At 73.3% G+C, this 20,930-nt stretch overlaps 1 protein-coding gene across 1 annotated transcript in view; it reads left to right on the top strand.

The window, feature by feature from the left end:
- MYBPC2 (myosin binding protein C2) overlaps positions 1-20,930 on the top strand; it is a 41,417-nt gene that overhangs the window by 11,533 nt on the left and 8,954 nt on the right. The window contains exons 11-24 of the mRNA XM_087772945.1: positions 994-1,118; positions 1,198-1,303; positions 2,492-2,658; positions 3,703-3,868; positions 4,745-4,851; positions 5,710-5,739; positions 5,858-5,997; positions 7,533-7,692; positions 9,405-9,509; positions 12,483-12,671; positions 13,511-13,645; positions 15,589-15,756; positions 17,273-17,361; positions 18,293-18,485. Of these exons, the coding sequence (XP_087629071.1) occupies positions 994-1,118; positions 1,198-1,303; positions 2,492-2,658; positions 3,703-3,868; positions 4,745-4,851; positions 5,710-5,739; positions 5,858-5,997; positions 7,533-7,692; positions 9,405-9,509; positions 12,483-12,671; positions 13,511-13,645; positions 15,589-15,756; positions 17,273-17,361; positions 18,293-18,485 (1,880 nt within the window). The remainder of the gene's footprint in view (positions 1-993; positions 1,119-1,197; positions 1,304-2,491; positions 2,659-3,702; positions 3,869-4,744; positions 4,852-5,709; positions 5,740-5,857; positions 5,998-7,532; positions 7,693-9,404; positions 9,510-12,482; positions 12,672-13,510; positions 13,646-15,588; positions 15,757-17,272; positions 17,362-18,292; positions 18,486-20,930) is intronic.

The raw sequence follows: 20,930 nt of genomic DNA, 5'->3' as shown, positions 1-20,930 counted from the left end.
GTGTCCCCCTGTGTCCCCCCATGTCCCCTTGTCCCCGTGTCCCCCCGTGTCCCCCCACATCCCGTGTCCCCCCGTGTCCCCATGTCCCCCCCATTCCCCCACATCCCCGTGTCCCCATGTCCCCCCGTGTCCCCCCATCCCCATGTCCCCCCGTGTCCCCATGTCCCCCCGTGTCCCCCCGTGTCCCCCCCGTCCCCGTGTCCCCATGTCCCCCCGTCCCCCTGCGTCCCCGTGTCCCCCTATCCCTGTGTCCCCCCGTGTCCCCTTGTCCCTGTGTCCCCCCGTGTCCCCCCGTCCCTGTGTCCCCATGTCCCCCCGTCCCCCCACGTCCCCGTGTCCCCCCGTGTCCCCCCATCTCCCCCCGTCCCCGTGTCCCCCCGTGTCCCCCCGTGTCCCCCCGTCCCCCCATGTCCCCCCTGTCCCCCTGTCCCCATGTCCCCCCTGTCCCCGTGTCCCCCTGTGTCCCCCCGTGTCCCCCCCGTCCCCCCACATCCCCGTGTCCCCCCATGTCCCCCCCGTCCCCCTGTCCCCGTGTCCCCCCTGTCCCCGTGTCCCCCCGTGTCCCCCCATCCCCCCGTCCCCGTGTCCCCCTGTGTCCCCCCGTGTGTCCCCCCGTCCCCCCACATCCCCATGTCCCCCCGTCCCCCCTGTCCCCGTGTCCCCCCGTGTCCCCTTGTCCCTGTGTCCCCCGTGTCCCCCTGTGTCCCCCCGTGTCCCCCCCGCCCCCCACATCCCCATGTCCCCCTGTCCCCCCCTGTCCCCGTGTCCCCCCGTGTCCCCTTGTCCCTGTGTCCCCCGTGTCCCCCTGTGTCCCCCCGTGTCCCCCCCTGTCCCCCCGTGTCCCCCCGTGTCCCCCCGTGTCCCCCCCGTCCCCGTGTCCCCCCGTGTCCCCCCATCCCCCCCGTCCCCGTGTCCCCCTGTGTCCCCCCGTGTCCCCCCCGTCCCCCCACATCCCCGTGTCCCCCCGTGTCCCCCCGTGTCCCCCCGCCCCAGGTACGTGTTCGAGAACGTGGGGCTCAAGCGCATCCTCACCATCAACAAGTGCTCCCTGGCCGACGACGCCGCCTACGAGTGCCGCGTCAACGAGGAGAAGTGCTTCACCGAGGTCTTCGTCAAGGGTGAGCGGGGGCCAGGGGCGAGGGGGGGTCCCCGTCACCCCCCCCCCCCCCCCCCCCCCGCTGACCCCCCTCCCCCCAGAGCCCCCCGTCACCATCTGCAAGGGGCTGGACGACCAGCAGGTCATCGTGGGCGACCGGGTGGTGCTGGAGGCCGAGGTCTCCGAGGAAGGAGCCCAAGTCATGTGGTACGGCGGTCGGGGCCGTCTGTCCGTCCCGGTGGCCGTCGTCTGTCCGTCCCGGTGGCCGTCGGTCTGTCCCGGTGGCCATCATCTGTCTGTCCCGGTGGCCGTCGGTCTGTCCCGGTGGCCATCTGTCCGTCCCGGTGGCCGTCGTCTGTCTGCCCCGGTGGCCGTTGGTCTGCCCCGGTGGCCATCGTCTGTCTGTCCCGGTGGCCGTTGGTCTGTCCCGGTGGCCATCGTCTGTCTGCCCCAGTGGCTGTCGGTCTGTCCCAGTGGCCATCTGTCCGTCCCGGTGGCCGTCGGTCTGTCCCGGTGGCCGTCGTCTGTCTGCCCCGGTGGCCGTCGGTCTGTCCCGGTGGCCATCGTCTGTCCGTCCCGGTGGCCATCGTCTGTCTGTCCCGGTGGCCGTCGGTCTGTCCCGGTGGCTGTTGGTCTGTCCCGGTGGCCATCTGTCCGTCCCGGTGGCCGTCGGTCTGTCCCGGTGGCCGTCGTCTGTCTGCCCCGGTGGCTGTCGGTCTGTCCTGGTGGCCATCTGTCCGTCCCGGTGGCCGTCGGTCTGTCCCGGTGGCCATCGTCTGTCTGCCCCAGTGGCCATCGTCTCTCCGTCCCGGTGGCCATCGTCTGTCTGTCCCAGTGGCCGTTGGTCTGCCCTGGTGGCCATCGTCTGTCCATCCCGGTGGCCGTCTGTCCGTCCCGGTGGCCATCGTCTGTCCGTCCCGGTGGCCGTCTGGCCCCGCCGTTGGGTGTCTGTCGCTGCCATTGCGTGTCCATCGCTGCCATGGGGTGTCCGTGGGCTCTGTCACGTGTCCATCCCCCACCCGTGTCCATCCCCACCCCGTGCCCTCCCCCACCACCCCGTGTCCATCCCATGTTCATCCCTGCCACCACATGTCCATCCCATGTCCGTCCCCACCACCCCGTGTCCATCCCGTGTCCATCCCCACCCCATGTCCATCCCCACCATCCTGTGTCCACCCCCACCCCGTGTCCATCCCCCACCCCGTGTCCATCCCCACCACCCCATCCCCACCCCATGCCCACCCCCACCACCCCGTGTCCATCCCCCACCCCGTGTCCATCCCCACCACCCCATCCCCACCCCGTGCCCTCCCCCCCCACCCCGTGTCCATCCCGTGCCCACCCCGTGTCCACGCCGCGTCCCGTCTCCGTGCCACCGCCGCGTGTCGCTGGCAGGATGAAGGACGGGGTGGAGCTCACCCGGGAGGAGACCTTCAAGTACCGCTTCAAGAAGGACGGCAAGAAGCAGTACCTCATCATCAACGAGGCCACCAAGGAGGACACGGGACGCTACAAGATCATGACCAACGGGGGCGAGAGCGAGGCCGAGGTCATCGTGGAAGGTCGGTGTCCCCCTGGGGGGGGGGGGGGGGTCCCTCGAGGTCCTGGGGGGGTCCCATGGGTGCTGCGTGGTCTCCAGGAGGTTGAGGAGATGCTTGGGGGGGTGTTTGAGAGACCCTTTGGAGTCCCAGATGCTGGAGGGGTCCATGGGTGGTGTCCAGGAGGTCCCCAAGGTGCCCGGGGGTCCATGGGTGATGTCCAGGAGGTCCCCAAGGTGCCCGGGGGTCCATGGGTGGTGTCCAGGAGGTCTGAGGGTGCCCGGGGGTCCATGGGTGATGTCCAGGAGGTCTCCAAGGTGCCCGGGGGTCCATGGGTGATGTCCAGGAGGTCCCCAAGGTGCCCGGGGGTCCATGGGTGGTGTCCAGGAGGCCTGAGGGTGCCCGGGGGTCCATGGGTGGTGTCCAGGAGGTCTCCAAGGTGCCCGGGGGTCCATGGGTGATGTCCAGGAGGCCTGAGGGTGCCCGGGGGTCCATGGGTGGTGTCCAGGAGGTCTCCAAGGTGCCCGGGGGTCCATGGGTGATGTCCAGGAGGCCTGAGGGTGCCCGGGGGTCCATGGGTGATGTCCAGGAGGTCTCCAAGGTGCCCGGGGGTCCATGGGTGATGTCCAGGAGGCCTGAGGGTGCCCGGGGGTCCATGGGTGGTGTCCAGGAGGTCCCCAAGGTGCCCGGGGGTCCATGGGTGATGTCCAGGAGGCCTGAGGGTGCCCGGGGGTCCATGGGTGATGTCCAGGAGGCCTGAGGGTGCCCGGGGGTCCATGGGTGGTGTCCAGGAGGTCCCCAAGGTGCCCGGGGGTCCATGGGTGGTGTCCAGGAGGTCTCCAAGGTGCCCGGGGGTCCATGGGTGATGTCCAGGAGGTCCCCAAGGTGCCCGGGGGTCCATGGGTGGTGTCCAGGAGGCCTGAGGGTGCCCGGGGGTCCATGGGTGATGTCCAGGAGGTCCCCAGGGCTTCCCAGGGGATTTCTGGTGGGATCTCGAGGGGTTCCCAGGGATGCGGGGGGTACCGGCCCATCGGGGGGGGGTCCCCCAACGCTGTCTCCCCCCCCCAGAGAAGCAGCTGGAGGTGCTGCAGGACATGGCGGACCTGACGGTGCAGGCGTCGGAGCAGGCCGTCTTCAAGTGCGAGGTGTCGGACGAGAAGGTGACGGGGCGCTGGTACAAGAACGGGGTGGAGGTGCGCCCCAGCAAGCGCATCCACATCACCCACAGCGGCAGGTGGGCGCGCGGGGACCCCCGCAACGGGGGTGGGGGTGGGGGTGGGGGGCACCCGTGGCGGGCTCGGAGCCACCCAAGAGGAGCAGGGACTCCCCCATGGGGGTCTTGGGTGGTCGGAGGCACCCATGGGGGTCTTGGAGTCACCCATGGGAGTCTTGGGTGGTCGGAGGCACCCATGGGGGTCTTGGAGGGGTTGGAGCCACCCATGGGAGTCTCAGGGCGGTTGGAGCCACCCATGGGGGTCTTGGAGGGGTTGGAGGCACCCATGGGGGTCTCAGAGGGGTTGGAGGCACCCTTGGGGACTTGGAGGCACCCATGGGTGTCTCAGGGGGGTTGGAGCCACCCATGGGGGTCTTGGAGGGGTTGGAGCCACCCATGGGGGTCTCGGGGGGGTTGGAGGCACCCGTGGGGGTCTTGGGTGGTTGGAGGCACCCATGGGGGTCTTGGAGTCACCCATGGGAGTCTTGGGTGGTTGGAGGCACCCATGGGGGTCTTGGAGGGGTTGGAGGCACCCATGGGGGTCTTGGAGGCCCCCATGGGGGTCTCAGGGGTCTTGGAGGCCCCCATGGGGGTCTTGGGTGGTTGGAGGCACCCATGGGGGTCTTGGAGGCCCCCATGGGGGTCTCGGGGGTCTTGGAGGCCCCCATGGGGGTCTTGGGTGGTTGGAGGCACCCATGGGGGTCTTGGAGGCCCCCATGGGGGTCTCGGGGGTCTTGGAGGCCCCCATGGGGGTCTTGGGTGGTTGGAGGCCCCCATGGGGGTCTCAGGGGGTCGGACCCCCCCCCCCGAGGACCACAGCCCCCCAGGGCCACGCTGGGGGGTGGCTGCCCCCCCCGTGCCGTGGGGCGCCCCCCGACCGCCCCCGTGCCCCCCCAGGATCCACAAGCTGGTGATCGATGACGTGCGCCCCGAGGACGAGGGCGATTACACCTTCATCCCCGACGGCTACGCCCTCTCCCTCTCCGCCAAGCTCAACTTCCTCGGTGGGGCGGGGGGCGCCTGGGGGCTGGGGGGGGCAGTTATGGGGCTGGGGGGCGCCTGGGGGGCTGGGGGGCAGTTATGGGGCTGGGGGGCGCCTGGGGGCTGGGGGGCAGTTATGGGGCTGGGGGGTGCCTGGGGGCCTTGGGGGGCGCTTGGGCTGGGGGGCGCTTGGGGGCCTTGGGGGGATCAATTATGGGGCTGGGGGGGCAGTTATGGGGCTGGGGGGCGCCTGGGGGGGCAGTTATGGGGCTGGGGGGCACTTGGGGGCTGGGGGGCTCTTGGGCTGGGGGCGCTTAGGGGCCTTGGGGGGATCAATTATGGGGCTGGGGGGCCCTTGGGGGCTGGGGGGGCAGTTATGGGGCTGGGGGGTGCTTGGGGGGCTGAGGGGGATCAATTATGGGGCTGGGGGGCACTTGGGGGGCTGGGGGGGCAGTTATGGGGCTGGGGGGCGCCTGGGGGGCTGGGGGGGCAGTTATGGGGCTGGGGGGTGCCTGGGGGGCTGGGGGGCGCTTGGGCTGGGGGGCGCTTGGGGGCCTTGGGGGGATCAATTATGGGGCTGGGGGGGGCAGTTATGGGGCTGGGGGGTGCTTGGGGGGCTGGGGGGGGCAGTTATGGGGCTGGGGGGCACTTGGGGGGCTGGGGGGCAGTTATGGGGCTGGGGGGGCAGTTATGGGGCTGGGGGGCACTTGGGGGGCTGGGGGGTCAATTATGGGGCTGGGGGCACTTGGGGGGCTGGGGGAGACTTATGGGCCTTGGGGACCCTTTGGGGGGGCTCGGGGTGACATTGGGGACCCCTGGGGGGGGCTCAGAGCCCATTTTGGGGGGGACCCCCCCCCCCATTAACCCCTTCCTCCCCGCAGAGATCAAGGTGGAGTACGTCCCCAAGCAAGGTGAGGTGGGGACGGGGACGGGGACACTGGGGGGGGGGGGGGATGGGACACTGGGGGGGGGTCGGGGACATTGGGGGGGGCGAGGTGCCAGCGCCGTGTCCCCCCCGTGCCCCCCCAGAGCCCCCCAAGATCCACCTGGACTGCTCGGGGAAGGCGGCGGAGAACACCATCGTGGTGGTGGCCGGCAACAAGCTGCGCCTCGACGTCCCCATCTCGGGGGAGCCCGCGCCCACCGTCACCTGGATGAAGGGTGACGAGGTGACACGCGTGTCCCCCCCCCCCCCGTGTCCCCGCCTTGAGGGGTCCTGTGTCCCCTTGTCCCTTTTTCGGGGGTCCCGTGTCCCCCCGTGTCCCCCCGTGTCCCCACTTTCAGGGGTCCCGTGTCCCCCTGGGTCCCCTTGTCCCTATTTCGGGGGTCCCGTGTCCCCCCGTGTCCCTGTGTCCCCATTTTTGGGGGTCCTGTGTCCCCCCCATGTCCCATGACACCTCCCCGTGTCCCCACGTCCCCACATCCCCTTGTCCCCATGTCCTTGTGTCTCCATGTCCCCGTCCCCATGTCCCCGCATCCCCACATCCCCGCATCCCTGCGTCCCCGCATCCCCACGTCCCCACATCCCCACGTCCCCGTGTCCCCGTCCCCACATCCCCATCCCCACATCCCCACGTCCCCATGTCCATGTCCCCACGTCCCCATCCCCGTGTCCCCACGTCTCCGTGTCCCCATGTCCCCACGTCCCCATCCCCACATCCCCACGTCCCTGTGTCCCCACGTCCCCACGTCTCCATCCCCGTGTCCCCACGTCCCCGTGTCCCCATGTCCCCATGTCCATGTCCCCACGTCCCCGTGTCCACGTCCCCATCCCCACGTCCCCATGTCCCCGTGTCCCCATGTCCCCACGTCCCCATCCCCATGTCCCCACGTCCCCACATCCCCATCCCCACGTCCCCATCCCCGTGTCCCCACGTCTCCGTGTCCCCATGTCCCCACGTCCCCATCCCCACGTCCCCATCCCCACGTCCCCGTGTCCCCATGTCTCCGTGTCCCCATGTCCCCATGTCCCCACGTCCCCATCCCCACGTCCCCACGTCCCTGTGTCCCCACGTCCCTGTGTCCCCACGTCCCCACGTCCCCATCCCCACGTCCCCACGTCCCTGTGTCCCCATGTCCCCATCCCCCCGTCCCTGTGTCCCCCCGTCCCCACGTCCCCCTCCCCACGTCCCCACGTCCCCGTGTCCCCATGTCCCCATCCCCACGTCCCTGTGTCCCCACGTCCCCACGTCCCCATCCCCACGTCCCCGTGTCCCCACGTCCCCACGTCCCCATCCCCATGTCCCCATCCCCACGTCCCTGTGTCCCCACGTCCCCACGTCCCCATCCCCACGTCCCCACGTCCCCGTGTCCCCATGTCCCCATCCCCACGTCCCTGTGTCCCCACGTCCCCACGTCCCCATCCCCACGTCCCCACGTCCCCGTGTCCCCATGTCCCCATCCCCACGTCCCCGTGTCCCCACGTCCCCACGTCCCCATCCCCACGTCCCCATCCCCACGTCCCCGTGTCCCCACGTCCCCACGTCCCCATCCCCACGTCCCCGCGTCCCCCCGTCCCCGTGTCCCCGTCCCCACGTCCCCGTGTCCCCCCATCCCCACGTCCCCATCCCCACGTCCCCGTGTCCCCACGTCCCCGTGTCCCCGTCCCCACGTCCCCATCCCCACGTCCCCATCCCCACGTCCCCGTGTCCCCACGTCCCCGTGTCCCCGTCCCCACGTCCCCGTGTCCCCCCGTGCCCCCCAGGTGTTCTCGGCGCGGGAGGGCCGTGCCCGCCTGGAGGAGCAGAAGGAGCTGAGCAGCTTCGTCATCGAGAGCGCGGAGCGCGGGGACGAGGCGCGGTACACCATCCGCGTCACCAACCCCGCCGGCGAGGACACCGCCACCATCCTCATCAAGGTGGTCGGTACGGAGCGGCCGCGGGGCCGGGGACGCGGGGACATGGGGACATGGGGACAAGGGGACAAGGGGACCAAGGACATGGGGGCATGGGGACACGGGGACGTGGGGCTGGGGACGAGGGGACCCAAGGACATGGGACGTGGGGACACGGGGACACGGGGACATGGGGACATGGGGACAAGGGGACCAAGGACACAGGGACATGGGGACACGGGGACGTGGGGCTGGTGACAAGGGGACCCAAGGACACAGGGACATGGGGACACGGGGACATGGGGACATGGGGACAAGGGGACCAAGGACACAGGGACATGGGGACACGGGGATGTGGGGCTGGGGACGAGGGGACTCAAGGACATGGGGACGTGGGGATACAGGGACATGGGGACAAGGGGACCAAGGACACGGGGACATGGGGACGTGGGGCTGGGGACGAGGGGACCCAAGGACATGGGGACATGGGGACAAGGGGACCAAGGACATGGGGACACAGGGATGTGGGGACGTGGGGACACGGGGACATGGGGATGTGGGGACATGGGGACGTGGGGACATGGGGACAGGGGGACGTGGGGACATGGGGACAAGGGGACCAAGGACACAGGGACATGGGGACACGGGGACATGGGGACATGGGGACAAGGGGACCAAGGACACAGGGACATGGGGACACGGGGACGTGGGGCTGGGGACGAGGGGACTCAAGGACGTGGGGATGTGGGGACGTGGGGAAATGGGGACAAGGGGACCAAGGACACAGGGACATGGGGACACGGGGACAAGGGGACCAAGGACATGGGGACACGGGGACGTGGGGACGTGGGGCTGGGATGAGGGGACCCAAGGACACAGGGACATGGGGACACGGGGACGTGGGGCTGGTGACAAGGGGACCCAAGGACACAGGGACATGGGGACACGGGGACGTGGGGCTGGTGACAAGGGGACCCAAGGACACAGGGACATGGGGACACGGGGACATGGGGACATGGGGACAAGGGGACCAAGGACACAGGGACATGGGGACACGGGGATGTGGGGCTGGGGACGAGGGGACTCAAGGACATGGGGACATGGGGACAAGGGGACCAAGGACATGGGGACACAGGGATGTGGGGACGTGGGGACATGGGGACGTGGGGACGTGGGGACATGGGGACAAGGGGACATGGGGCTGGTGACGAGGGGACCCAAGGACATGGGGACGTGGGGATACAGGGACATGGGGACAAGGGGACCAAGGACATGGGGACATGGGGACAAGGGGACCAAGGACATGGTGACACAGGGATGTGGGGACGTGGGGACACGGGGACATGGGGACGTGGGGACATGGGGACGTGGGGACATGGGGACACGGGGACACGGGGACAGGGGGACGTGGGGCTGGGGATGAGGGGACCCAAGGACACAGGGACGTGGGGACGTGGGGACGTGGGGAAATGGGGACAAGGGGACCAAGGACACAGGGACATGGGGACACGGGGACAAGGGGACCAAGGACATGGGGACACGGGGACGTGGGGCTGGGGACGAGGGGACGCGGGGTGGCAGGGGACACGGGGGACCCAAGGACACGGGGACACGTGGGGAGACGGGGACGTGGGGACACGGGGACGTGGGGCTGGGGGTGGGCAGGGCAGGGGTCCCGGCCTGGGGGTGCCGCGTGTCCCCGCGTGTCCCCGCGTGTCCCCACGTGTCCCCGCGTCCCCGCAGACGTGCCCGACCCCCCCGAGGCCGTGCGCATCACCTCGGTGGGGGAGGACTGGGCCGTGCTCACCTGGGAGCCCCCCAAGTACGACGGGGGGCAGCCCGTCACCGGTGAGCGCCGCGCCTGCCCTGCCTGCACCCCTGCCTGCACCCCTGCCTGCGCCTGCCCTGCCCGCACCCCTGCCCGCACCCCTGCCCGCACCCCTGCCTGCACCCCTGCCCGCACCCCTGCCTGCACCCCTGCCCGCACCCCTGCCCACACCCCTGCCTGCACCCCTGCCCGCGCCTGCCCTGCCTGCACCCCTGCCCGCACCCCTGCCCGCACCCCTGCCTGCACCCCTGCCTGCACCCCTGCCTGCATCCCTGCCCGCACCCCTGCCCACACCCCTGCCTGCACCCCTGCCCGCGCCTGCCCTGCCTGCACCCCTGCCCGCACCCCTGCCCGCACCCCTGCCTGCACCCCTGCCTGCACCCCTGCCTGCATCCCTGCCCGCACCCCTGCCCACACCCCTGCCTGCACCCCTGCCCGCGCCTGCCCTGACTGCACCCCTGCCCGCACCCCTGCCCGCACCCCTGCCCACACCCCTGCCTGCACCCCTGCCTGCACCCCTGCCCGCGCCTGCCCTGCCTGCACCCCTGCCCGCACCCCTGCCCGCACCCCTGCCCGCACCCCTGCCTGCACCCCTGCCCGCGCCTGCCCTGCCTGCACCCCCTGCCCACGCATGTCCCTGCCCACGCCTGCCCTGCCTGCCCCCCTGCCCGCACCCCTGCCTGCACCCCTGCCTGCACCCCTGCCCTGCCTGCACCCCTGCCTGCACCCCTGCCCGCACCCCTGCCTGCACCCCTGCCCGCACCCCTGCCCGCGCCTGCCCTGCCTGCACCCCTGCCCGCACCCCTGCCTGCACCCCTGCCCGCGCCTGCCCTGCCTGCACCCCCTGCCCACGCGTGTCACTGCCTGTCCCTGTTCGTGTGTCCCTGCCCACGGGTCCTCACCTGCACCCACACGCGTGCCCCCCCCCCACACGTCCCCTTCCCCCACGCGTCTCCCTGCCCCCGTGTGTCCCTCCCCCACGCGTGTCCCCCTCCCCCCACGCGTGCCCCCTCCCCCCACGCATGTCCCCCCACGCGTGCCCCCTCCCCCCCACGCGTGTCCCTGCCCCCATGCGTGCCCCCTCCCCCACGCGTGCCCCCTCCCCCCACGCGTGTCCCCCCCCACGCGTGCCCCCCTCCCCCACGCGTGCCCCTGCCCCCACGCATGCCCCCTCCCCCCACGCGTGCCCCCTCCCCCCACGTGTCCCTGCCCCCACGCGTGCCCCCTCCCCCACGCGTGCCCCCTCCCCCCACGCGTGCCCCCCTCCCCCCACGCGTGCCCCCCTCCCACACGCGTGCCCCCTCCCCCCACGCGTGCCCCCCTCCCCCTATGTGTCCCTGCCCCCACGTGTGCCCCCTCCCCCCACGCGTGCCCCCCTCCCCCACGCGTGTCCCTGCCCCCACGCGTGCCCCCTCCCCCACGTGTGCCCCCTCCCCCACGCGTGCCCCCTCCCCCACGCGTGCCCCCTCCCCCCACGTGTGTCCCCCCACGCGTGCCCCCCTCCCCCACGCGTGCCCCCTCCCCACGCGTGCCCCCTCCCCCACGCGTGCCCCCTCCCCCACGCGTGTCCCCTCCCCCCACGCGTGCCCCCCTCCCCCTATGTGTCCCTGCCCCCACGTGTGCCCCCTCCCCCCACGCGTGCCCCCCTCCCCCACGCGTGCCCCCTCCCCCACGTGTGCCCCCTCCCCCACGCGTGCCCCCTCCCCCACGCGTGCCCCCTCCCCCCACGTGTGTCCCCCCACGCGTGCCCCCTCCCCCCACGCGTGCCCCCTCCCCACGCGTGCCCCCTCCCCCACGCGTGCCCCCTCCCCCCATGCATGCCCCCTCCCCCCCACGCGTGCCCCCCTCCCCCACGCGTGTCCCTGCCCCCACGCGTGCCCCCTCCCCCCACGCGTGCCCCCTCCCCCACGCGTGCCCCCTCCCCCACGCGTGCCCCCCCACGTGTGCCCCCTCCCCCACGCGTGCCCCCTCCCCCACGCGTGTCCCTGCCCCCACGCGTGCCCCCTCCCCCATGCGTGCCCCCTCCCCCACGTGTGCCCCCTCCCCCACGCGTGCCCCCTCCCCCACGCGTGCCCCCTCCCCCCCACGTGTGTCCCCCCACGCGTGCCCCCCTCCCCCACGCGTGCCCCCTCCCCCACGCGTGCCCCTGCCCCCACGCGTGCCCCCTCCCCCACGCGTGCCCCCTCCCCCCGCGTGCCCCCTCCCCCCACGCGTGCCCCCTCCCCCCACGCGTGCCCCCTCCCCCACGCGTGCCCCCTCCCCCACGCGTGCCCCCTCCCCCACGCGTGTCCCTGCCCCCACGCGTGCCCCCTCCCCCCCACGTTTGCCCCCTCCCCACGCGTGCCCCCTCCCCCCACGCGTGCCCCCTACCCCCACGCGTGCCCCCTCCCCCACGCGTGCCCCCTCCCCCCCGCGTGCCCCCTCCCCCACGCGTGTCCCTGCCCCCACGCGTGCCCCCTCCCCCCCACGTTTGCCCCGTCCCCCACGCGTGCCCCCTCCCCCACGCGTGCCCCCTCCCCCACGCGTGTCCCTCCCCCCACGCGTGCCCCCTCCCCCACGCGTGCCCCCTCCCCCACGCGTGTCCCTGCCCCCACGCGTGCCCCCTCCCCCCACGTTTGCCCCCTCCCCACGCGTGCCCCCTCCCCCCACGCGTGCCCCCTACCCCCACGCATGCCCCCTTCCCCCCACGCGTGCCCCCCTCCCCCACGCGTGCCCCCTCCCCCCACGTGTGTCCCCCCACGCGTGCCCCCCTCCCCACGCGTGCCCCCTCCCCCACGCGTGCCCCCTCCCCCACGCGTGCCCCCTCCCCCCTCGCGTGCCCCCTCCCCCACGCGTGCCCCTGCCCCCACGCGTGCCCCCTCCCCCACGCGTGCCCCCTCCCCCCCACGTTTGCCCCCTCCCCCACGCGTGCCCCCTCCCCCACGCGTGCCCCCTCCCCCCGCGTGCCCCCCCCCCCCGCGCCCCTCCCCCACGCGTGGCCGTGCCCGCGGCAGGGTACCTGGTGGAGCGGAAGAAGAAGGGCTCCCTGCGCTGGATGAAGCTGAACTTCGAGGCGCTGGCGGCCACGGCCTTCGAGGCGACGCGGATGATCGAGGGGGTGCTCTACGAGATGCGCGTCTTCGCCGTCAACGCCATCGGCGTCTCCCAGCCCAGCCACAACACCCAGCCCTTCATGCCCATCGGTGGGGGCCGGGGGGGCCGGGGGGGGGGCTGGGGGGGCCTGGGGGGTCCTGGGGGGGCCTGGGGGGTCCTGGGGGGCCTGGGGGGCCTGGGGGGTCCTCAGGGGGCCTGGGGGGCCTGGGGGGTCCTGGGGGGGTCCTGGGGGGCCTGGGGGGTCCTCAGGGGGCCTGGGGGGCCTGGGGGGTCCTGAGGGGATTTGGGGGGGTCCTGGGGGAGAGAGAGGGGGTTTTGGGGGGGCCTGGGGGGGTCCTGAGGGGGCCTGGGGGGATTTGGGGGGTCCTGGGGGAGGAGAGAGGGGGTTTGGGGGGGCCTGGGGGGTCCTGAGGGGGCCTGGGGGGATTTGGGGGGTCCTGGGGGGGAGAGAGGGGGTTTGGGGGGCCTGGGGGGGCCTGGGGGGGCCTGGGGGGGCCGGGGGGGGTCATGAGGGGGCCTGGGGGGTCCTAGGGGGTCCTGGGGGGGGGAGAGAGGGGGTTTGGGGGGGCCTGGGGGGATTTGGGGGGTCCTGGGGGGTCCTGGGGGGGCCTGGGGGTCCTGGGGGGGAGAGAGGGGGTTTGGGGGGTCCTGGGGGGCCTGGGGCGTCCTGGGGGGATTTGGGGGGGTCCTGGGGGGGCCTGGGGGGAGAGAGGGGGTTTGGGGGGTCCTGGGGGGTCCTGAGGGGGCCTGGGGGCATTTGGGGGGGGGTCCTGGGGGGGAGAGGGGGGGTTGGGGGGTCCTGAGTGGGCCTGGGGGGGTCCTGGGGGTCCTGGGGGGGTCCTGAGGGGTCCTGGGGGGATTTGGGGGGGGTCTGAGGGGTCCTGGGGGGTCCCGGGGGGGTCTGGGGGTGACGCGGGGGTGCCCCCAGCCCCCACCAGCGAGCCCACCCACCTGGTGCTGGAGGACGTCACCGACACCACGGCCACGCTGAAATGGCGGCCGCCCGAGCGCCTGGGGGCGGGGGGCATCGACGGCTACCTGGTGGAGTTCTGCCGCGAGGGCTGTGAGTGGCACCCCCGCCCGCGGGACCCCCGCCCACGGGACCCCCACCCACGGGACCCCCACCCACAGCAGGGACCCCCGCCCACGGGACCCCCACCCACGGGACCCCCACCCACGGCAGGGACCCCCGCCCACGGGACCCCCGCCCACAGCACCCCCGCCCACGGCAGGGACCCCCGCCCGCAGCACCCCCGCCCACGGGACCCCCGCCCACGGCACCCCCGCCCACGGCAGGGACCCCCGCCCGCGGGACCCCCGCCCACCGCGGGGGCCCCCCCCCACAGGACCCCCCCCCACGGCACCCCCGCCCGCGGGACCCCCGCCCACGGGACCCCACCCACGGCAGGGACCCCCGCCCGCGGCACCCCCACCCACGGGCCCCCCCCCCACAGCAGGGACCCCCGCCCACGGGACCCCCCCCCACGGGACCCCCGCCCACAGCGGGGACCCCCACCCACAGGCCCCCCACCCACGGCAGGGACCCCCGCCCGCGGGACCCCCACCCACGGCAGGGACCCCCGCCCACGGGACCCCCACCCACAGGACCCCCACCCACGGCAGGGACCCCTGCCCGCGGGACCCCCGCCCACAGCGGGGACCCCCACCCACGGGACCCCCGCCCACGGGACCCCCACCCACGGCAGGGACCCCCGCCCATGGGACCCCCACCCACGGAACCCCACCCACGGGACCCCCGCCCGCGGGACCCCCGCCCGCAGGACCCCCACCCACAGCGGGGACCCCCACCCATGGGACCCCCGCCCACGGCACCCCCACCAACGGCAGCGACCCCCACCCACGGGACCCCCACCCACGGGACCCCCACCACCGCCAGCCACCCCCCCCCCCGGAACCCCACCCACGGCAGGGACCCCCGCCCGCAGCACCCCCACCCACGGGCCCCCCACCCACGGGACCCCCGCCCACGGCACCCCCATCCACGGGACCCCCACCCCCCCGCGGGACCCCCGCCTGCAGGACCCCCACCCATGGGACCCCCACCCACGGGACCCCCACCCACGGGACCCCCACCCCCCCGCGGGACCCCCGCCTGCAGGACCCCCGCCCGCGGGACCCCCACCCACAGCGGGGACCCCCACCCACGGGACCCCCGCCCACGGGACCCCCACCCCCGGGACCCCCACCCCCCCGCGGGACCCCCGCCTGCAGGACCCCCACCCATGGGACCCCCACCCACGGGACCCCCGCCCACGGCAGGGACCCCCACCCACGGGACCCCCACCCACGGGACCCCCGCCCACGGCACCCCCATCCACGGGACCCCCACCCCCCCGCGGGACCCGCGCCTGCAGGACCCCCACCCATGGGACCCCCACCCACGGGACCCCCACCCACAGCGGGGACCCCCACCCATGGCAGGGACCCTGACCCACAGCGGGAGGGGAGACCCTGACCCATAGCGGGGACCCCCACCCATGGCGGGGGGGGGGGGGCTCTGCCTTGAGTTGCTGCCCCCTAACCCTGCCCCCTAACCCTGCCCCATAGAGCCCTAACCCCCCCCCCGCCCCCCACCCCTGCCCCCACCCCATAGCACCCAACCCCCGCCCCACCCCATAGCACCCAACCCCTGCCCCCCACCCCCAACCCCCCTGCCCCCCAACCCCTGCCCCCCACCCCCTGTCCCCACCCCATAGCACCCAACCCCTGCCCCCCACCCCCTGCCCCCCACCCCATAGCACCCAACCCCCACCCCCTGCCCCCCACCCCATAGCACCCAACCCCTGCCCCCCACCCCCAACCCCCCCGCCCCCCAACCCCCCACCCCATAGCACCCACCCCCTGCCCCCCAACCCTTACCCTGCCCCATAGCACCCATCCCCCCCGCCCCCCAACCCCTGCCCCTCCCCCCATCCCCCCCCGCCCCCCCCCCCCCATAACCCCATTCCCCTGCCCCCCAACCTCCCCCCCGCCCCTGCCCCATAGCGGACGAGTGGGTCCCGGCCAACACGGAGCTGGTGGAGCGCTGCGGCTTCACGGCGCGGGGGCTGCCCACGGGCGAGCGGCTGCTCTTCCGCGTCATCGGCGTCAACATCGCCGGCAAGAGCCCGCCGGCCACGCTGGCCCAGCCCGTCACCATCCGCGAGATCGTGGGTACGTGGCCGGGGGGCGGCCGGGGGGCGGCCGGGGGGCAGCCGTGGGGCAGAGGCGTGGGGCAGAGGCGTGGGGCGGCCCCACGTGGGCTCGCTCCTGCCCCACGGCTCCTCTCGCTTGGCCACGCTGGCCCAGGCCATCGCCATCCGCGAGATCGTGGGTACGTGGCCGGGGGGCGGCTGTGGGGCAGAGGTGTGGGGCAGCCGTGGGGCAGAGGTGTGGGGCGGCCCCCCATGGGCTCGCTCCTGCCCCATGGCTCCTCTTGCTTGGCCACGCTGGCCCAGCCCGTCACCATCCGCGAGATCGTGGGTACATGGCCGTGGGGCGGCCGTGGGGCAGCCGTGGGGCAGAGGCGTGGGGCAGAGGCGTGGGGCAGAGGCGTGGGGCAGCCCCCCGTGGGCTCGCTCCTGCCCCACGGCTCCTCTCGCTTGGCCACGCTGGCCCAGGCCATCGCCATCTGTGAGATCGTGGATACGTGGCCGGGGGGCGGCCGTGGGGCAGCCGTGGGGCAGCCGTGGGGCAGAGGCGTGGGGCAGAGGCGTGGGGCGGCCCCCCATGGGCTCGCTCCTGCCCCATGGCTCCTCTCACTTGGCCACGCTGGCCCAGCCCGTCACCATCCGCGAGATCGTGGGTACGTGGCCGGGGGGCGGCCGTGGGGCAGCCGTGGGGCAGAGGCGTGGGGCAGAGGCGTGGGGCAGAGGCGTGGGGCAGCCCCCCGTGGGCTCGCTCCTGCCCCACGGCTCCTCTCGCTTGGCCACGCTGGCCCAGGCCATCGCCATCTGTGAGATCGTGGGTACGTGGCCATGGGGCAGCCGGGGGGCAGCCGTGGGGCAGCCGTGGGGCAGAGGCGTGGGGCGGCCCCCCGTGGGCTCGCTCCTGCCCCACGGCTCCTCTCGCTTGGCCACGCTGGCCCAGGCCATCGCCATCTGTGAGATCGTGGATACGTGGCCGGGGGGCGGCCGTGGGGCAGAGGTGTGGGGCAGCCGTGGGGCAGAGGCGTGGGGCGGCCCCCCATGGGCTCGCTCCTGCCCCATGGCTCCTCTTGCTTGGCCACGCTGGCCCAGCCCGTCACCATCCGTGAGATCGTGGGTACGTGGCCGGGGGGCGGCCGGGGGGCGGCCGTGGGGCAGAGGCGTGGGGCAGAGGCGTGGGGCAGAGGCGTGGGGCAGCCCCCCGTGGGCTCGCTCCTGCCCCACGGCTCCTCTCGCTTGGCCACGCTGGCCCAGGCCATCGCCATCTGTGAGATCGTGGATACGTGGCCGGGGGGCAGCCGTGGGGCAGAGGTGTGGGGCAGCCGTGGGGCAGAGGTGTGGGGCAGCCCCCCGTGGGCTCGCTCCTGCCCCACGGCTCCTCTCGCTTGGCCACGCTGGCCCAGGCCATCGCCATCTGTGAGATCGTGGATACGTGGCCGGGGGGCGGCCGTGGGGCAGAGGTGTGGGGCAGCCGTGGGGCAGAGGTGTGGGGCGGCCCCCCGTGGGCTCGCCCCTGCCCCACGGCTCCTCTCCCCTGCCCCCAGAGCGCCCCAAGATCCGGCTGCCGCGGCAGCTGCGCCAGACCTACGTGCGGAAGGTGGGGGAGCAGGTCAACCTCGTCATCCCCTTCCAGGTGAGGGGCGCGGGGGGCTGCCCCACGGCGGGGGCGGGGGGGCCCGCAGCCCCACGGCGCTATAGGGGCACCTCCCAGCCCCACAGCGCTCTAGGGCAGCCACCAGCCCCACGGCACCACAGGGGGACCTCCCAGCCCCATAGCGCTCTAGGGCAGCCCCATAGAGCTCTAGGGCAGCCACCAGCCCCACAGCACCACAGGGCGCCCTCCCAGCCCCATGGCACCACTGGGCACCCTCCCAGCCCCACGGCGCCATAGGGCCACCCCATAGTGCTCTAGGGCAGCCACCAGCCCCACGGCACCACTGGGCACCCTCCCAGCCCCACGGCGCCATAGGGCCGCCCCATAGCGCTCTAGGGCAGCCACCAGCCCCACGGCACCACTGGGCACCCTCCCAGCCCCACAGCGCCATAGGGCCGCCCCATAGCGTTCTAGGGCAGCCACCAGCCCCATAGCACCACTGGGCACCCTCCCAGCCCCACGGTGCCATAGGGCCACCCCATAGTGCTCTAGGGCAGCCACCAGCCCCACGGCACCACTGGGCACCCTCCCAGCCCCACGGCGCCATAGGGCCGCCCCACAGCGCTCTAGGGCAGCCACCAGCCCCATAGCACCACAGGGTGCCCTCCCAGCCCCATAGCGCTCTAGGGCAGCCACCAGCCCCACGGCACCACAGGGCACCCTCCCAGCCCCACAGCGCCATAGGGCCGCCCCATAGCGCTCTAGGGCAGCCCCACAGCGCTCTAGGGCAGCCACCAGCCCCACGGCACCACAGGGCGCCCTCCCAGCCCCACGGCGCCATAGGGGGAACCTCCCAACCCCACGGCACCAAGGTGCCCTCCCAGCCCCACGGCGCCGTGGGGCCGCCCCATAGCGCCGTGGGGCCGCCCCACGGCGCCGTGGGTCGCGCTGAGGAGGCCGCCGGGCGCAGGGGAAGCCGCGGCCGCGGGTGACGTGGACGAAGGAGGGGCAGGCGCTGGGGGAGGACGTCCACATCCGCACCTCGGAGGCCGACACCGTCTTCTTCATCCGGGCGGCGGCGCGGCACCACTCCGGCGAGTACGGGCTGCGCCTGCAGATCGAGAACATGGAGGACAACGCCGTCCTGCGCCTCCGCGTCATCGGTGGGCGCTGGGGGCACTGGGGGCACTGGGAGCACTGGGAGGGGATGGGAGCGCTGGGAGCACTGGGAGGGGGGAGCTGGGTTGGCGTGGGGTGGTTGAGGCAGATCGAGAACGTGGCGGGTGTTGCCATTGCGTGTCGTCAATGGGCACTGGGAGCACTGGGATGGGCTGTACTGGGAGCACTGGGGGCACTGGGAGCACTGGGAGGGGATGGGAGCACTGGGGGTACTGTGGGCACTGGGAGCACTGGGATGGGGGAGCTGGGCCGGCATGGCGTGGGGCGATGTGGATCGAGAACGTGGTGGGCGTTGCCATTGCGTGTCGTCAATGGGCACTGGGAGCACTGGGATGGGCTGTACTGGGAGCACTGGGGGCACTGGGAGCACTGGGAGGGGATGGGAGCACTGGGGGTACTGTGGGCACTGGGAGCACTGGGAGGGGGAGCTGGGCCGGCATGGCGTGGTTGAGGCAGATGGAGAACATGGAGGACAACGCCGTCCTGCATGTCGTCAATGGGCACTGGGAGCACTGGGATGGGCTGTACTGGGAGCACTGGGGGCACTGGGAGGGGATGGGAGCACTGGGGGTACTGTGGGCACTGGGAGCACTGGGAGGGGGGAGCTGGGCCGGCATGGCGTGGGGTGGTTGAGGCAGATCGAGAACGTGGCGGGCGTTGCCATTGCGTGTCGTCAATGGGCACTGGGAGCACTGGGATGGGCTGTACTGGGAGCACTGGGGGCACTGGGAGCACTGGGAGGGGATGGGAGCACTGGGAGCACTGGGAGCACTGGGAGGGGGGAGCTGGGCCGGCATGGCGTGGGGCGATGAGGATCGAGAACGTGGCGGGTGTTGCCATTGCGTGTCGTCAATGGGCACTGGGAGCACTGGGATGGGCTGTACTGGGAGCACTGGGGGCACTGGGAGCACTGGGAGGGGATGGGAGCACTGGGGGTACTGTGGGCACTGGGAGCACTGGGATGGGGGAGCTGGGCCGGCATGGCGTGGTTGAGGCAGATGGAGAACATGGAGGACAACGCCGTCCTGCGCCTCCGCGTCATCGGTGGGCGCTGGGGGCACTGGGGGCACTGGGAGCACTGGGAGGGGATGGGAGCACTGGGAGCACTGGGAGGGGGGAGCTGGGTTGGCGTGGGGTGGTTGAGTCAGATCGAGAACGTGGTGGGCGTTGCCATTGCGTGTCGTCAATGGGCACTGGGAGCACTGGGATGGGCTGTACTGGGAGCACTGGGGGCACTGGGAGCACTGGGAGGGGATGGGAGCACTGGGAGCACTGGGAGCACTGGGATGGGGGAGCTGGGCCGGCATGGCGTGGGGCGATGAGGATCGAGAACGTGGCGGGCGTTGCCATTGCGTGTCGTCAATGGGCACTGGGAGCACTGGGATGGGCTGTACTGGGAGCACTGGGGGCACTGGGAGCACTGGGAGGGGATGGGAGCACTGGGGGTACTGTGGGCACTGGGAGCACTGGGAGGGGGGAGCTGGGCCGGCATGGCGTGGTTGAGGCAGATGGAGAACATGGAGGACAACGCCGTCCTGCGCCTCCACGTCATCGGTGGGCGCTGGGGGCACTGGGGGCACTGGGAGCACTGGGAGGGGATGGGAGCACTGGGAGCACTGGGAGGGGGGAGCTGGGTTGGCGTGGGGTGGTTGAGTCAGATCGAGAACGTGGCGGGTGTTGCCATTGCGTGTCGTCAATGGGCACTGGGAGCACTGGGATGGGCTGTACTGGGAGCACTGGGGGCACTGGGAGCACTGGGAGGGGATGGGAGCACTGGGAGCACTGGGAGCACTGGGATGGGGGAGCTGGGCCGGCATGGCGTGGGGCGATGAGGATCGAGAACGTGGCGGGCGTTGCCATTGCGTGTCGTCAATGGGCACTGGGAGCACTGGGATGGGCTGTACTGGGAGCACTGGGGGCACTGGGAGCACTGGGAGGGGATGGGAGCACTGGGGGTACTGTGGGCACTGGGAGCACTGGGATGGGGGAGCTGGGCCGGCATGGCGTGGGGCGATGAGGATCGAGAACGTGGCGGGTGTTGCCATTGCGTGTCGTCAGTGGGCACTGGGAGCACTGGGATGGGCTGTACTGGGAGCACTGGGGGCACTGGGAGCACTGGGAGGGGATGGGAGCACTGGGGGTACTGTGGGCACTGGGAGCACTGGGATGGGGGAGCTGGGCCGGCATGGCGTGGTTGAGGCAGATCGAGAACATGGAGGACAACGCCGTCCTGCGCCTCCGCGTCATCGGTGGGCGCTGGGGGCACTGGGGGCACTGGGAGCACTGGGAGGGGATGGGAGCACTGGGAGCACTGGGAGGGGGGAGCTGGGTTGGCGTGGGGTGGTTGAGGCAGATCGAGAACGTGGCGGGTGTTGCCATTGCGTGTCGTCAATGGGCACTGGGAGCACTGGGATGGGCTGTACTGGGAG

Source organism: Nipponia nippon, unplaced genomic scaffold, assembly GCF_047370975.1.
Source record: "Nipponia nippon isolate SJK-2023a ecotype South Korea unplaced genomic scaffold, ASM4737097v1 scaffold_38, whole genome shotgun sequence".
In the NCBI taxonomy this organism is placed as follows: Eukaryota; Metazoa; Chordata; class Aves; order Pelecaniformes; family Threskiornithidae; genus Nipponia; species Nipponia nippon.
This window is presented reverse-complemented; position numbering and strand designations above follow the sequence as displayed.